This window comes from Dermochelys coriacea, chromosome 11 (assembly GCF_009764565.3).
Source record: "Dermochelys coriacea isolate rDerCor1 chromosome 11, rDerCor1.pri.v4, whole genome shotgun sequence".
In the NCBI taxonomy this organism is placed as follows: Eukaryota; Metazoa; Chordata; order Testudines; family Dermochelyidae; genus Dermochelys; species Dermochelys coriacea.
In genome coordinates, this window is record NC_050078.2 from 69,655,749 (window position 1) to 69,673,292 (window position 17,544).

Below are 17,544 nucleotides of genomic sequence, written 5' to 3' on the forward strand. Positions count from 1 at the left end.
ATGGTTAGAAGCAGAAGCGACACAATTTCAGACTAGAAATAAGGCTTTTTTTTTTTTATTAGTGAGTGTAATTAACTAGTGGGTTCTCTATCACTTGCAGTCTTTAAATCAAAATTGAATGTGTTTCTAAAATACACTACTTCATGGGCTTGATGCAGGAATCACCTGGTAAAGTTCTGTGCCCGTGTTATTCAGGAGGTCAGACTAGATAGTCTTAAAATCTATGAAATGCCCTCTGGGATTCTAAGGGTTGGCATCGCCCTCCCTTATTTTTGAGGTACATATAAAGAAGAACTTATGTCCCTGCATGTAGCATTCCAATTAAGAAGTCACCTAGCTCAAGCGATTCCCTGTATGCGGTGCTGTCTGGAGATAACTGACTTGTTGATCATCTACCTACAGCTTTGAGATTAGCTTTCTTCCCTGGAATATTCAGTGTTCATCTCCCCAAGTAGAAGCTGAGAAGGAAAACCTGATCGATAATTCATGACAAACTGTCTTAAGACATAGTCTAGGCCTCTGATGTGTGCTGTCTCTGGACTACTGGCTCAATCCTACGCAGTGCTGAGTGCTCTCAACTTCCATTCCTTTGATTCCCATGGGGTTGCCTTACCTACAACCCACCTCTTTCAGTTTTTTCAGAGGAGCTTTTGTATCTCAGAGATCCATGATTTCTTTCAACCAGTTCAGTTTCTTTGGAATTGTAAGTGGAACAGATGCTGCATGCAGGGCAGGTTGCTAACTAGGCTTGGGGAAGATTGGGGTGGGAAGAAGCATTTGTGGAACTGTCACTTAATTTGCAGTAAACCAACAGTCACCAAGAATTGCAGGAAGGACCTTCTCCCTTACTTTGTCTGCTTTCCTGCAATTGCCAAACCAACCATTATAATACTGGACAGCATGTTGTTTGCACTCCTTAATGACACAGGAAAGGAAGGATGACTCAGTGATTAGAGCACTGGGAGACCCAAGTTCATTTCCCTGCTTCACCAAAGACTTTCTGTGTGACCCTGAGCAAGTCATTTAGCCTCAGCTCCCCATCTGTACAGTGGGGGATTGATAGCACTACCTCATGGCATTGTTGTGAAGATTAATACGTTAACATTGTAAAGCACTCATATCTACTGATGAAAAGCGTGATATGAGAGTTGGGTATTATCATTATTACTAAATTAAAAAACCACGATTAAGCTTCCCCCTTTTTCCATTCAAAGTGTCGTAAAGATAAAATGGGCCCGTTTTATCTTAACTTTTATTTTAAATATCATAGACATTTTCCAGCTATCACGCTGTATTTTGTCCACTTGGGAATATATACTGCAACATTCTTATAATCTAAACTTTAAGAGGGCATTAGACTTCGCTCATTACTCAGAATGAATTCAGAGGCGTGAAAGTAGATCTCTTAATTTATCCAGACTACATAGGTTGCCAGGGAAATAAAAAAGCTAAAGCTCTGATGCTGAAACTGCATCAGTGGAGGTAGTTCCTTGTGGCCAGAAAGAACCCCACTGACTTCATCAGGGTTCTGTGTATGTTCGGGGCTCTCTTCCGGGGGACCTGCAATCCCCACCCAGCCACTTCCCTCAGTGGCAACTGCAGTCCATTGTCCTGAGGTGGCTTCCCATGCAGCTCTTCTGCTCCTACCTCAGGGCCTCAGCCTGCAGGTCCTAGCAGACAGCCAGAAGCTCCCTCTAGTTCCCCCAGTCCCTGCTTGCAGCACTGACTTGTCCTCGGTGCTGTGGCTTCTTCCCCCTGCTAGGAGCCTGGTTTTCTCCCCTCAAGTTCCAGTCAGCTTCTGAACTCTGCTCTGCCTGCAGCCGTTCTTATATGGGCCTGCCAGGCCATGATTGGCTGCTCCTCTCAGCCCCTTTCTAATTGGCTGCCTCCAGCACAGCCTCCCTAGGGCTGCTTTTAACCCCTTTTCTGCCAGTGAGGGGCAGCCGCCCCATCACAGCCAGTCACTTGCTCAGTTTTCCCATCTGTAAAATGGTCGTACTTTATAAAGTGCTTTTGAGATGTACTGATGAGAATCACCATTAAAAAGAGCTGGGCAGTATTTTTGTTACTTCATATTATGACATTAGTAACATTGCTCAGATTGAACTCTATGGATTTATTAAACACAGTAGCAAAAAGTTAATTATGAACAAATGATATGAAGTGTCAGCCCAAGAAAGACCACAGCCTGGATCTTTCATTTACTCTTTGGGAGAGGAGTGTTTTACGGCTCCAGTAAAAGGTGAAGTCATTACATCTTGATGAATGAAAAGGCAAATGATTCATTTCTTTCTACTCAGCGTTTGACATGTAGCTTTAACATCTGTTGCAATCTAGCTGCGTCGGAAAGTCTGAGGCATTGGCCAGGGGTGCTGGCCTCAGCACACATCTCCACAGCAGTTCTCCAAGCTAGCCCGGCTGGTTAACTCTTCAGTGTCGGCTTAATGGACGCAGGAAGAAACTATGAAAGGGGGTTTCCGCTTTCCTGTGAGCTTTGGTTTTGAAATAGCTGGGGATGTCTTGCAAAACTGCCCTGAAAAGCTGCCTGCCCAAGCACAGAATCCATTCCACCCCGTGCTATGGCAGTGGAAATGAGAGGAGAGGGATTAGTGCTTTACCAGTACATCAAAACAAAACTTACCCTGGGCCAAGAGGCTAATAAGACTTTTCAAAGGGCGTGTGTGTGTGTCCATGCATTGTGCTGTGCACCCAGTCTGGGGTAGTCAGTCCCATTGAAGAGACAGAACTAAAGGAGCAGGATGATCATAGATTCTAAAGCCACTCTGATCATCTAGCCGACCTCCTGCGTAGCATGGGTCCTACAATGTCACTGAAATAATGCCTGGTTGAATTAGTGTTTCTCTTAGGAAAAACATGACCTTGGGAAGTTATTCCAGTGGTTAATTACTCACTGTTAACAATTTACCCCTTATTTCCAGTATGAATTTGTCTGGCTTCAGCTTCCAGCCGTGGGGGGGGGGGCTGGCCTGGTGGGACTCAAGACCACAGTTCAGCTCCCTGCTTGGCCCCAGGCTTTATTTGACCTTGAACAAGTCACCTAGGCTCAGATCTAAGGTGTTTAGGCATGTAGAAGAGTGGACTCACCTCTGGTTCGCCCCCTCATGGCTGGGCATGGGCACGGGCACGGGCACAGCAGCTCTTTCCTCTCTAGCATCCACTGCTGGCAGTCACTCCAGTCCTGTGGTGGTCTCTCTTCTCATGGTTTGGTCCTCCTCCGAGGTCACATTTAGCCCCACAACAAAGTCCAACAATCAGTCATCCCCATCCTTACATCTTGTTTTCAGTCCCTAGCTCTGGACCCAAGGTTTCTGCACCCCTTCGCTCAGGGCTTTAAATCATCCTCATCCCTTTTGTCAGGGGGCTTCATGCTACCTTCCCAGCGGCTGATGGGGAACCCAGACCTATCTGCTACACTGGGTTCCAGTCTGGGGACCCTAGGCTGAGCAGCCGTGTTGTGATCTGTCAGATACCTTGCTGCTGCTTCCCTGGACTCCTTCCCACCAGTAGCCTTTCTTCAGGCTTCCCCCCGAGCTTGCTCCAATCCTATGTCTTCCCACGATCTCACCTTCACTGGACTTCGTCCTGGTCCTCCAGGCTCCTTCCTGTTCTCTTCAGGGCTCTCTGCTATCAAAAGTGACTGCAGAGTTGCACACTACCTCCCTGCAGCCTCTTTCTGCTCCAGAAGGCCTCTCATTTCCCATGACCCAGCTTCTCCCCAGCTGGGCTTCATCTTTCATTAGGCCTAGCTTGCCCTTCAGGTGGATTAATTGGCCTCTCAGGCCTATATTAACCCATTGCCCTCCAGTGTGGGTAGGCAGGCCATCCACAAGACCCCTTAAATCCGTGAACATTAGGCACCTCAAGACCTGTAGTTTCTGTACCTCAGTGCCCATCTATAAAATGGGACTAATAGCACTGCCAGAGTGTGGTGAGGATCTTTCATAGGAGACTGTGAGATGCTCAGATACTACAGTGATGTGGGGACACATTAATACCTCAGGCAGACGGCTGTAGACGTGATACTGAAGGCTGTGGGACCAGCAATAGTAAGCACTACACCCGGTAGTAATGGTGTGCCGAGTCTGGCCCCGTGTGTGAATGCCCTCAAAGAACCAGGTTACGTGGGACAGCCAGCGCATGTATACATTAAAACCTAGCCTGTCATTTTGCACCATGTCCAGATGTCCTGTGGCTCAGTGGCTTTTGCTCTGTGGCTTTCCAGCATGCTCTCTGCTGCGGGGGGGGCAACAGGATGCATAACAAAACAGGTGTCCCTGGGGTTTGTAAATTCACTGAGGTGTAAAAACATCACACCTGTGTTTTTACACCATGAACCTGGCAATGCTGTAGAACGAGGAGTGTACCTCATCCTCGGGGGGGGGGGGGCGGGAAGTGGGGCTTGCGGCAGGGTATGCAACTGAATTCCCAGCCGAAAGCATGCTGGGGCTTTATAAGCAGGAGGAGCCAGCAGGTCTGGAGACTGCAGGACTTGTGACAAAAGACGTGTCACAAAAGTGTGACTGGCCCTCTGGGGGGAATTCAGTAGTGTAGTCCCGGGGTGGGGAGGAGGTTTATTTACTTAGTTTTTTAAAAAAAATAATTTTATTTAATTATTTAAATTAATTAATTTTTAAATAAATTATTAATTTATTTTAATATTGTTCCTTCTCCTTTAATGGTTGTGGTTTACAATCAGCCATATAGACTGGCATACATAGCTGTGGGGTTAATGGCACACTTAGCTAAACAGTGCAAACTGCTGTCAGGGCTTATAGTTCAGGAAAGCAGAAGATTCTCCAAAAATATGAACTCCAGGATGTACCCCAAATTGAAGGGAGAGAAGGAAAAGCTATATGCTGAGTGAAGAATTTGTCTGACAAGACCAGGGCTTGAGGAGGCAAAGCAGATACCACTGCCTCTTTCATTCTAGGTGGCTTGAAAAGGCCCCATTTCAAACATAGCTCCTGGAAGCAGTGTCCCCAGGGGCCCGGTTTTATATTAAACTCCAAACCCACTAAGTAAGGGCTAGGTTTAGTGTGTAGCTATTTTTAAATCCTGCTCTTTCTGGTAGATGGCAGAATAGGAAATGTATTGGCAGCTGCAAAGCCCTGATTTGACAGACCAGTTGTCCAGATTGAATACTTGATTTTTCCTCCTTATCAGGCGTGACTGGGGCTTGTTTGTAATATGCCAGAAGTTGCATCTAAGCTATATAGTGGTTTTATACCATGCCGATCACGGCGCCTAGGTTACACCCAGGGGTGGTCTGGACACAGACCTGAATTTTCTTTCCAAGAACAGGTAGGCTGGCTAGAATCTCTCATCAGCCCTAGTCATTCCTGGAACAGACAGAGTGCTTTGTAAATGAAAGCCAGAACTGCATCAAAACTTTTTTTGGTGTGATAGTTTAACTCCCTTGGCAGAAAGTACTTGTAGAATTCAGGGAGAAAAATTTAGCTAGTTCATTTCTCCACCTGTTAGCACAGTAGAGACCTGGTCCATCACTAGGGTGCTATGGTAGCACAAATAATAAATAGTCACAGGGCACATACTGAATGGGTGAGAGAAACAAACATCCTTGTGGTGAGGGCGGGTCGAGTAGATTTTGTGCCTGGGCTAGAAAATGTTGATTTAATAAAATGGAAAGAGATACTAATAAGTGTGGGGTGGGGAATTAAAGTATAAGCAGTTGAACCTGGGAGACACGTAAAGATAATATGGACAGAGCCTGTTCTCCTCAACACGGTGCCAGTCTTGGTTACTTGGGTCCCGATCCTGCTTCTTGTTGCACACAGGTAGATCCCAGTGTCCACATGGAACCCAGTTATGGAGCTCCAGTGAAGTCACAAGTGCTGGGATCTGCCCCAGATGCAAGTTGCAGGATGAAGGGCTTAGGGTTTTCTCTGCCTTCACGTCAGTTTATAGTGGCTCTGGGGTTGGGGCTGCTCGGATAAAGATCACAGGGCACGGGGACATGCTTTGGCTGCTCATTACAGCGTTCTGCATGTACTACAGGTTATCGGCATAGGGGCAGGCCAGCAGTCCCGAATCCACTGCACGCGTCTTGCTGGCGACAAAGCAAACCACTGGTGGCTGAGACACCACCCCCAAGTGCTCGCCATGAAGTTCAAAGCTGGAGTGAAGAGGGCGGAGATCTCCAACGCCATTGATCAGTATGTCACCGGGACCACCGGCGAGGTAATGCACCAGGATTTCCCTAAAGACCGTCCAAGAGGTTCTGCAAATCGTTTCTTGTGGGACCAGTGTTGATGAATAGACCAGGGTAGGGGTTCCTGAATCTTGTTGGTGGTCTCTTCCTTTGCCCCTTTTTACCCCTTCCATCTCTCATCCCAGTCTTGCATCACAGCGCCAGATCTTCTGTCCCGCGAGAGCTGTATCCTTTCACAGCACACTCTTTAATTGGCTAGAGGAACTGTAGTTGAGGGAGAGGAGCCTCTCCTTGTTCACACCACACTGCGCATGCTTCCTGGGTTGCACTCTTAGCCCCTCAGAAACCGGAGGTAATAACTGGGACCAGATTTGGGTCTTTCGGTTAGTGAAGCCACCCATCTGTCTCCTGCAGTCAATTTGTAGAAGGGGAAAGTCCAGCGTACTGGAGGGTTGGATGGGTAACGGGATTCAGTTATTTGTGGACAAGTCAAATGAGGTCCAGACTGTTAATGGCCAGAGGTCATTCGAGTTTGGGAACTGTTTGGCCTGTGAGAAAATAATCCCTGTCCAGCTCCTGGGGGAGACGCAATGTCCACACCCCAGGCGCTGTCCCCACAGTCATTATCCCTGCAGTCCTAGGTACAGAAGTGGGCAGCGAAGCTGTAATAGTCTTTTGCAGCCAGAGGTAGCTGGAGCACTGTTACTACGGGGCAGCAGCTCCTCAAGGACCCAGCTGAGCGTGGGGCCTCATTGTGCTAGGCGCTGGACAAATACACAGAGATAGGCTTTGCCCTGAAGAGCTTCCACTATAAGTAGAGAAAAGGGGCGGCCGGAGAGGCACAAAGATGAGAAGTGACTTGCCCATGGTCACGCGGCAGGTCAGTGGCAGAGAGCCAGGGAATAGAACCAGGTCTCCTGATTTCCCCATCCACTGTGTGCTGCAGTGTAAGGGAGCATTGATTTTCTACCTGTTCAGAGGACATCCGTCTCCAGGGCTGTTTTATCTGGCAGTCTCCAACAGGTACTAAATTAATTCTGAATCTTAGAAAACAAAGAATGAAAGGTTCAAAGTACAGTCGGCACTTAAACTTTTCCTGCTGTATTTTCACTCTGTTCATTTCTATGGCTGCTTGGATTCCCAGAATCAAACTGGGTCAGGCTGTTGCAGGCAGTGACTGCCTCAGTAAAGCATATATGCCCTTTTAAAGTATAAACCCAACAGCTGGAATGGGAACCTAGTGAATCATCCATACATAAACAACTGCTTGCTTAAGGGGATGGCATGGGAAGTGGATTAGTGCGGTTTAAGAAGGTGACTCATAAGGCAAGCTCCTCTTCATCAGACATGTATGAAGCTCCTTATACCAAATCCTGTTTGTGTGTGCCCTGTGTTTACACAGAGTGGCATAGCACAAACAGGCCAAGCAAAGCATATGGGCCAGAAACAAGCAAGGAGCAGGGATGATAGCAGGAGCAGTGGTTGGTAATCTCTTTCCACAGTCACTTCGGATCTAATAAATTCCTGGTATGAAGTTCACAGCAGCAGAACACCTCATATGATCAGGTGTGAACTTGGATGTAAAAGAGATGACATCACTTGTATGAATAGGTGGCTGGGAGGGAGGTCCAGAAGCCATTTCTGTTATGGTGATAGCCAGACAGTAGGAAAAGGAGGGAAGGCCATCACGGTAAGCTGACTCTGTTCGTGCAGGGTGACGATCTGGTTAAATGGAAGGCGCTGTTTGAGGAGGTCCCAGCACAGCTCTCTGAGGCGGAGAAGAAGGAATGGATTGGCCAGCTGGGTGCAGTCTCCCTCAGCTCAGATGCATTCTTCCCTTTTAGGGATAATGTGGACCGAGCTAAACAGGTAAGGTCATTGTGAGGCCTGGATGTCAGGGTGATGTAAGGGAAACACCTGGGTGGTTTTTGCTTTATTTAATTGTTCATTTTGTGCACTGTGGAATGTGTGTCTGCATTTTATAAACATGGTGCTTGAAATGTGCCAACTAGAACTGCTGCATTCTGGAAGAGATTTTTTTGGAGTACAATGCTTCTCCATGAAGCGGTGTTCGATAACCACCATTGATGGTGGCTCTAGAATTAAAGGAGTGTTAAAGTATGACAAATGTAGCCAAAAAATATCCAGCTAATGCTGTTAAATTCAGAGGAGCAGATTGTGAACCTTTTACTCACACTGACAAGCAGTTACTTATGTGAGGAGTAGTCCAGGACTAGTCATGTGAGTAACTTACTCACTGGCTTGTAAGCCCTTTGGGGCAGGGACCATCACTTAGCACAGTGGGGTCCTGGATCATGTCTAGGACTCCGAGAGTATGTCTACAGCTGGCCCGTGCCCTATGACTTGGGCTGAGAGGCTGTTTAATTCTAGAGTAGACTTCTGGGGTTGTTCTGGAGACCAGGTTCTAGGCCTCTGCAGGGTGGGAGGGTCCCAGAGCTCAAACCTGGGAGTCTACACTGCAGTTAAACAGCCCCGCAGCCCACGCCCCATGAGCCCAAATCAGCTGGCATGGGCCAGCCATGGGTTTTTAATTTCACTGCAGGAATACAGTGAATTGGGGACTGACAATCTGGACTGGAGAAGAGCACAAGTCTATGCTGGTTGTACCATATTTCCCAGTTTCACTGCACAATTCATCCAGTTGTTTTTCCTTTTCATCACTAACCTTTAGCTTCTCCAAATCTTTGTTCAGAGTGGAGTACAGTTTATTGCTGCCCCTTCTGGCTCAGCTGCCGACCAAGTTGTGATCGAAGCCTGCAATGAGCTGGGAATAACTCTCATTCACACCAATCTTCGGCTGTTCCATCACTGATTCCACCATGGGCTGTCGCAGCCGGTTGCTGTCACTCAGCATAAGCCATGACTGTAACTTCACCGGTTACGTCTGGAAACCCAGTCTGCACACGCCGTAGAGTGTCCTTGTGTAGTCAGCAAGCAAAGCCCCAGTTGGTGGCTGCAAATTAAAGCAAAAAGAAGCTGATACTTGCAAAGGAATTTTTCTTTTGAAAATAAATACACTGTTCCTGGCTGAATTGAGTGTGAAGTCTCATGTCTTCCACGTTCTGTGTGTGTTCAGGAAAAGTGTCTTCATTTTATGAGGTAAATTTTATAGCCCAGGATTTTACCAATTAATTAAAATGCTGACAGAACACTATGAAAGTCCTGCCTTGCAGCCACATTTGTAATGGATTGATAAAAATCTGTTATAAACTGAAACTACACAGATAGCTGCTAGCTCAAAAGCATTCTCCCAACGCGTCCCATCCCTTATCCTCATTTTCCGCTGAGAGCATGTAATTGGTCCTGTATTTGAGGCCTGGTCCATAGATGCCGCATCTCCATGGGTGCTTCATGGCTGGAGCTCTGCACCCACTGACAGCCAAGCTTCCCCCCCATACTCCCCTTCCCTGCTCCACCTCACTCAGCCTCTTCCCCTGAACACGCCAGGTCCCTGCTCCTCTGCCTACCTCCAAGCACTTGCTGCCGCAAAACAGCTGTTTCGAAGTGTAACAAGCTCCGGGAGGGATGGGGAGGAGTGGGAACGTGGTGCACTCAGAGGAGGTGGCAGGGCTGGGGTGGGGATTTGGGGAAGAAGTCCAATAGGAGCAGAGACTTGGGGGAATGGGTTGGAAAGGAGGAGGGGTGGAGTCAGGGCTGGGCTGGGGGCATAGGGCAGTCAAGCACCCACCGGCACCAGCAGAAGTCGGCACCTATGGCCTGGTCTACACTGGGAGAAGGGGAATCGATCTAAGTTACACAACTTCAGCTACGTACTTAGATCTACTCACTGCGGTGGGTCAACTGCTGACACTCCCCCTCAACTCTGCCTGGTGCCTCTCATCCTGGTGGAGTACCGGAGTCACCAGGAGAGGGCTTGGCAGTCGATTTATCGCGTCTCGACTAGATGCAATAAATTGAGCCCTGCTGGATTGATCGCTGCCTGTGGATCCAGCAGGTAATGTAGACAAGCCCTTAGGTAGTTTCAGGTTCAATACACCAAATCCTGCTATGGGAGTGTTTTTGCCAAAGGGCGGGCTTGAGTTGCTTTCTTAGAGGTGAAAGGGAACATACCAGTTCCTGTGAATCTTACAAGTGCAAACAATGCATACGAGAGGTGCTGTATTGGCAGTGGATCAACCCTGATATTACTAATGTGGTAGGAAACTGCTTTTCCTGCTGAAATACACAAGCCATGCCAATACTGAGCTACTGAGAGTTCATCCGGTTCCACAAAGGTTTTATGAGAAGGTAGGCATTGATTTGTTTACCTGGTAGTCAAAGGATTATTTAACAGTCAGAGAGGATTATTCTCTGTATCCAGAAATTTGCACACTGCACAGTACTAATGGTCAGTCAGTGATAGCCGGCATGAAGGGAATCTTCTCCAGATGTGGAATTCCAAAGGAAGTCTTTTGCCATAATGGGTGGCAATTTTACAGTGCAGATTTTAGGCATCTTGCCATAGATTGCGATTTTCATCACAAAGTATCAAATCCAAATTACCCCAGTCAAATGGAAAGGTCTATACAGACCATAAAGAACATTATGAAAAAGTCTTCAACAGTGGAGGTGATTTGTATAAAGCTTTATTGGTTTACTGAAGTACACCTCTGGAGAATGGCTCTTCTCCAGCGCAGCTGTTAATGGGAAGAAGGATCAGATCTAATTTACTAATCGCTCTTAACTTGCTGAAACCTCACGACAATGAAACCATAGGGAAATTGAAAGAAAATCAGAAGTGGAGGCAGAAATGTTATTTTGACAAAAGGGCCTGTGATCTCCCATCTCTTAACCCAGGTGATAGGTGTGATACCTCAAGCACACTCTAAGACCATCAGAGGAGTGAAGTTTTGGAATAGCCTTCCAAGGGAAGCAGTGGGGGCAAAAGATCTATCTGGTTTTAATATTCTACTTGATAAATTTATGGAGGAGATGGTATGATGGGATAATGGGATTTTGGTAAGTAATTGATCTTTAAATATTCAGGGTAAATAGGACTAATCCCCTGAGATGGGATATTAGATGGATGGGATCTGAGTTACCCAGGAAAGAATTTTCTGTAGTATCTGGCTGGTGAATCTTGCCCATATGCTCAGGGTTTAGCTGATTGCCATATTTGGGGTCGGGAAGGAATTTTCCTCCAGGGCAGATTGGAGAGGCCCTGGAGGTTTTTTGCCTTCCTCTGTAGCATGGGGCATGGTTAACTTGAGGGAGGCTTCTCTGCTCCTTGAAGTCTTTAAGCCATGATTTAAGGACTTCAATAGCTCAGACATGGGTGAGGTTTTTCATAGGAGTGGGTGGGTGAGATTCTGTGGCCTGCGTTGTGCAGGAGGTCGGACTAGATGATCAGAATGGTCCCTTCTGACCTTAGTATCTATGAATCTATGCTTGGTTCTCGTACCAACTGAATTCAATTCAGAGTTCATAGGTGTCTTTCCTAGAGCTACTTCCATTCTCAGATGTGTACAGTTCACTTTACGTTGTGCTGAACTCTGATAGCTAAACTCCAGATTTGCACTAATTTTTCTAATGTGAACAAAGTAACATGCTGATTGTTCGCTACTGCCAGCACATTCCAAGGGATATCTTTTGATTGCACTTCTAAAACCAGTTTATTTTTGTCACTGGCACAGCTCAGAGTTTTGCAATAACTGTCTCTACATTGTACATGCCAAGGGGAAACCTCAGACCCGTTCAGCCAATTCGCTTTCCTCCGCTACAGAGCTTATAAATTCCAAAGTGGTCCTGCCCTCAATAGGCTGAATTCGGTGGCGACAGACTCTACAGAGCAGTAAAGTGGATAAATAGCAGCTGCTCTTGGGCCTGCAGAGTTTATCCCCACAGATCCAAGTCTGAGGAGCTCACAGATGTGGTTTTAAGTCTCTATTGTACCATGGAACTTAAACTCCACGGAGTATTTTGACCTGGAGAGGGAGTGTCTGGTCCCAGCCTGTGACCTTGCTTAATTAATAATCTCTGCAGGGTGATCCTAGCTTCGATGAAATCATAGGGCCATGCTGTGATGCTCCACGCAAGGCAAGGAATAGCATGACAAATGGGAGTTATGGGTCTCCAGTACTGTTGCTTGCCTTCCTTCTGGCTTTCAGCTTGAAGGGGCAGCTTTAATTGGCACAAGTTCAAAGGCTGCCCTGTCAGCGAAGGCTGTGCAGGGGTGATGCTGGATCAGTGCATCCCCCATGCTGCCCTAACCGTGCCCTTCCTGGCCAGCACTGTAGTTGTGAGTGCTTTATCCAGGTGAGTTTGAAATGAGCAAAGCAATGAGGCTTCAACAACTGCCTGCGGGGAAAAAGAATTCTGAAATTGTCTAAATGTTCTGTTTTTTACATTTTTTTCCAGCTAAAAGTTTTGGTTTTCATTTCAAAATGACTTTGTTTAGAAATTTAACTGGATTTAGAATATTTTTAAAAAGCTTAAAATATGTAAATGAAACATTTCAATTGACCCAAATGAAAAGAAACAAAAATGGCCAGTTTGTGAAAATTGTAGAGATTTTTGAAGGTTTGTCCCAATTTGACATGGGACAAATCTTTTGAAATCTCAAAAATTCTCACCATGTGGGGCAATCATTTTTCTGGCCAGCTCTACTTACCAATCCTTCTCTTTGATGTCCTCGCATAGTTTTGTTGTCCCATTCTGCAATAGAGCTGGATGAAATCATCACACATCCTCCTCTTTCGAAAAAAAATTCAACAAGAAAATATTGCTTGCATTTCACAGTTCTTTCTACAACCTCTGTTCTGCCCTTGGCTAATAGTTAGCAAGGGTACCCCAAAATACATCATTTAGCCCTGTGACAAGAATATCCAGTTAGAATATTAAAAGAATAAATGGGAGCTTAGAAGGGATATAAACTTTTGTGTTCCAGATTATAAACCAACATGTGACTAACTGGGGTCAGTCAGGTGGAAATGTTCTCTGGGGGCAATTTATCCCATAAGTAGCTACTATAGGGGTTTCTTGCAGATTCTTCAGCAGCATCTGGTACTAGCCACTGGCAAAGATAGGACCCTGGAGAAGACTAGCAATTCCTATGTCTCTTTGAATCATAGAACCACAGGATTAGAAGAGGCTCATCTAGTCTTACCCCCTGCCAAGATGCAGGATTTATTGTGTCCAAGTTAGCTAGAGAGAACTAGTTATCTGGAGCCAAGGTCATAAAGGCATGGACTCCTCTAGTGAGGTCTGAATGGATATGAACAACATAGGTTGGGAAAGATACAATAATGGAAATGTAGTCTAAAAGAAAACTAATTTTCTCGCTGTAGATCTAATCCTGGTCTATTTTAGGTACTTATTTAGCTCATCATATTTGAGCAACATTGGGATACTGCTCATTCTTACTGCAACAATTTTACTTGTTGCAAACAGTTCAGCTGCCTGATAGAAATCTGTTAAAACAATTGCTTTCTATTTCATATTTCTCATGTCAAGAAGCCAGATTCCATTCTCATTCTATATTTAAGTAAATCCAGAGTAAGTCTATTGACTTGAATAATGCAACTCCTGTATAGCTGAGCAGAATTTGGCTCCAGGAATCATGAGGGAAGCTTTCACATTTGGTATTTCCTTGTAAGTGTTGAGCTTGAGGTTTTTGCAATGCAGACAGTACAAACCAAAGGGTCCTAGTTTAATTCACTGCAATCCAACTGACTTTGCTTTAAAAAAAAAAAAAAAGTTCTACTGGGATATTTTTAGATTTGTGGTAGTCTGCTAGATGCATGTAAAATTGAATATCTGAATGTAAAACTGCTGTTTCAGTAAACACCTGAAAGTCTCTCAACAAGGTGGAGTAGGAATGCATCTTTTCAGCAGTAAATATAAATCAAATTAGGAAGTTTGTGAATAACTGATCAGACTAATATTTTCATTCCCTTAACAAGATCACAACAAAACATTCTTCCAAATATTCTAGTTACCACCTGTTTAGAAATACAGTTGTCCATTTCTTTGTCCTGTTCTCATATATCTGTCTTCCCTTAGTATGGGGAATGTCTGCTGAGGTGCCATAAAATTAATTCCTTCCGTTATATGTATTACAGTAGCACCTAGAGGTTACAGCTGAGGTCACTTAGTAGCAAGAGTGTCTGAACAAACTGTATTCTGCATTTTGATTTTTTAATTTGCAGAGTCACGGCTGTAGATGTAGCAGCTCATTTTTGGAAGAGGAGTGAAGTAGTATGAATCAGTAAATTCTTGTAAAATGGAGACAGGTATCTTTTGTATGTTTCCATCCCTTGCTTAGAAATGGGTGATTTCATTATCCTCCATCAACAGTTATGAGAGATGAATTAAGATAATTTATAATAGTCTTCCCCAATGCTTAGTCTGTATGGGTGATAGTGTAGCTATGCCTCAGGAGACATAGGTTTAATTCCTGGCTTTGCCACTTCCTTTGGGATGCTGGGCAAGTCGCTTGGACTGCACAGTTCAGCATATGTTTAAGCATATAGCTAACTTTAAGCATGTCAGTAATCCCATCAAAATTGATGGGACAACATGTGTGCTTAAAGTACCTTGTTGGATGAGGCCTTAAGTGCTGTCCCACAGTTTCCCATCTTTAAAGTGGAGATAATACTTCTTTTCTCCCATTCTTTGTCTCTCATCTAACAACTAGTCCCTGCCCTGAAGCTCTCTCAATCACTTTCTTACTCTGTGTGTACTAGCTCTATGGGGTTTGTCCTAACTCAGTGGGGCTTTGATCTCCACTAGTGTCTCTAGGGACTACTGCAATTCAGATAATCTCTTCTATGGCACTTCCTTTAAAGAAAAGGATCAACAAATATGCTGTTTTTATAACTTCATATTGCAGAAAGATGGCTGTCCTGTCTTCTTTCCAAAGGCAAAGCTATTTCAGTTCAGTGTACACCTTCTTTCCCTGAACCCCACTGCAACAACAAAAATAAAAAAAATCACTAGCCACACATTTGGTTTGTAAATCTTTTTATTAAAAGAGTTGTCTTTCCACAGTAGTAAAGCTTTGGCACTTACAGTATAAAAAATAATCACCAATCATAATTACACCAAATTCCTCTTTATCAACGGCATACGAAGTTTCAATACATTTTTCCCATATAAAAACACTTGAGGGATGGGGAACAAAACTGATAAATAACAGTGAGATACAAAGATACAGCTAGAAAAACAATAGGATCATTTAGAAAGAATTAGGACTGTGCATATTTTAAATATCACAGTGATGGGGTATGCAGTCACTTAGGTTATTGCTGGCTGCACGCTTAGGTGAAAGCGGAAGCGTTCAGTGGACTTTCCTTCCTCTAAATGGTAGTAGTGTCGTTGTCGTTTGCATGGACAGGGAGCCTTCCATCCCATTTACCCCTCTCGCCCCAGTATTATTTTGATCCCCAACCAATTCACAATTTAGTATCTTTTTTTCCATTTGAAAATACTGAATGGTATCAAACACTGAGAAAAACAAAACAATACACACTGCTATCAATCATGAGAAAAGTCTGAAACGCGCCAAGAATGATGCTTGGAGAAGCTGTGAGTTGAGCTTAAGCTGGGAAAGTGACTCTGGAGCAGAAGGCCGTTCTTAAAGATCTGGTTTTGCTAGCATCACTCTGTTTGGATGGTCATCTTGGTAGATAGATTTTAGGTGGTGGTGGTGTAAGACTTGCTGGATGTTAGTTTCCTGGTCGATGTTGTGTGTCTGCCTGTACATCCAAGGGCATGAAGCACTCAATTGGGCAATTGACATTCTGTCAGGAGGAAAGGAAACCAGTTAGTGCTCCGTACAGTAAAAGACAAGTGCTGTAATGTAGTAATCTTGGCTGAGACATGCAGCTAAACTCCTTGCATTTGCAGCTGTTTAGATTTCTCACTACAAACCATTCTATTGATCTGCCTTAGTATGTGAAGGTTTGGAATGGAAAAGAACTACCATTAATTAGGGCCTCAATTCAGCAAAGTATTAAAGCACGTAGTGAGACTTAAACCTGCGATTAAGTCCAATTATAATGAACAGCCTTAAGCACGTGCTTAAAATTTAAGCACGTGCTTAAGTTCTTTGCTGAACAAGGCTTTACGTCAACGAACGAATGGAATTCTGCAAGCAGTTCTAATCCATGATTATTAACAAGAGTTATAGGTAATACACATTTCCCCCGCCCCCCCGGCAAGACTCGTAACAAATGGACATGGGGTCTCTATACGTACAGTATTTGTGCTCTGGTGATATCTCTGTGAAAACTGTGTGTAGGAGTGGCCAGCAGAGCCGTCGGGGGCCATCTCAGCACCAGGTCTGCGGCAGTTGTCACAGCGCCAGCCCTTGAGAAACACACCTCAGTCAGATACAGTTTTTAAGGATCCTCATGGCAGATGAAGTTAATACTTTATACACAAATCAGATTTCATCCCAGGGGAATCTGCACTGAAAATCGATGAAGCTATTCCAGTTTGATACCAGTGTAACAGTGATGATTCACACCGCAAGGAAGTACAAGATAAGTGTACGTTAAAGTAGGGACTGGTCTCTGCTTTACTTTCCTCCTTATGCATTCCCATTCATTGCTTTTCTTGCTACCAGCCTCTCTTCTGGCTGTGTGTGATGCGAACGTGGATACCCTTTGATTCACACGTGAGAGGGGTGTAGGGGCTTGCATGAAGCAAGTCTGCAGCAGGGGTTCTCAGACTTTTCCAGAGTGGGTTGCATTTCAACAGTGAGACTATTCCATGAACACCTCCCCTGCTTGCAATTGTATACACCTCTCCCCCGAGCACTGTGTGAGCATGTAGCTGTCCATGCAGCAACTGCTTAGCTGGAAAAGCGTTAGGAAAGTATGTATAATTCAGCAGCTGGAAAGGAGGATGAGCTAGCCCCTATCTTCAGAGACCACTCATGGCCTGTGGCCAGAGTTTGAGAACCTCTAGTTGGTGTACTGGATGTGTTTGCAAAGCTGGGAGAGGCACAAAGGGAACCAACTCTGACTTTTCTTGAGATTCAGCTCTGATTTTGTGGGGGAAGGGCCTTTCAAAATTTGTGTTTGTTTCAGAGGTGCCAGTATTCCCTGGTCATGTAATTGCTGACTCAAACCTAAACTTCTACGGTTTTAGCAAGCTATTAATAAAATGTCACATTTCCCCCACTGGTTTTCCAATAATATGCATCATCAGATCAGGATTAGCATGCCAGACTAGTTCTGCCTACCTGCTGTCCTCCGTAACAAGTACAGGAACAGATGGCACCAAGGTACTCTTTCTGCCACTGTTCTCCTACGTGGTACATCTTACCATCGTCATAGCATGTTGCCTCGTCTGCGGAGAATCAGAGGAAGAAACAAGTTTCTGTCACA

The 17,544-nt window shown here is 45.0% G+C and overlaps 2 protein-coding genes and 1 long non-coding RNA gene across 10 annotated transcripts in view; 1 reads left to right on the forward strand and 2 right to left on the reverse strand.

Annotated features, from left to right (window-relative positions):
- ATIC (5-aminoimidazole-4-carboxamide ribonucleotide formyltransferase/IMP cyclohydrolase) overlaps positions 1-9,243 on the forward strand; it is a 32,237-nt gene extending 22,994 nt beyond the window's left edge. The window contains exons 14-16 of the mRNA XM_038422458.2: positions 6,037-6,219; positions 7,904-8,059; positions 8,904-9,243. Of these exons, the coding sequence (XP_038278386.1) occupies positions 6,037-6,219; positions 7,904-8,059; positions 8,904-9,023 (459 nt within the window). The 3' untranslated portion in view covers positions 9,024-9,243. The remainder of the gene's footprint in view (positions 1-6,036; positions 6,220-7,903; positions 8,060-8,903) is intronic.
- Positions 2,027-3,714, reverse strand: LOC119863695. The gene is made up of 2 exons (XR_006278110.1): positions 3,106-3,714; positions 2,027-2,577 (listed from the first exon to the last, which is right to left on the reverse strand). It is a non-coding gene; the product is annotated as an uncharacterized LOC119863695 (long non-coding RNA).
- Positions 9,244-15,155: 5,912 nt separating the features above from the next.
- FN1 (fibronectin 1) overlaps positions 15,156-17,544 on the reverse strand; it is a 65,070-nt gene continuing 62,681 nt past the window's right edge. For all 8 annotated transcript variants that reach the window (XM_038421022.2, XM_038421018.2, XM_038421021.2 and 5 more), the window contains 3 exons: positions 17,400-17,506; positions 16,409-16,519; positions 15,156-15,951 (listed from right to left, as the gene is read on the reverse strand). In XM_038421022.2, the coding sequence (XP_038276950.1) occupies positions 15,877-15,951; positions 16,409-16,519; positions 17,400-17,506 (293 nt within the window). In that variant the 3' untranslated portion in view covers positions 15,156-15,876. The remainder of the gene's footprint in view (positions 15,952-16,408; positions 16,520-17,399; positions 17,507-17,544) is intronic.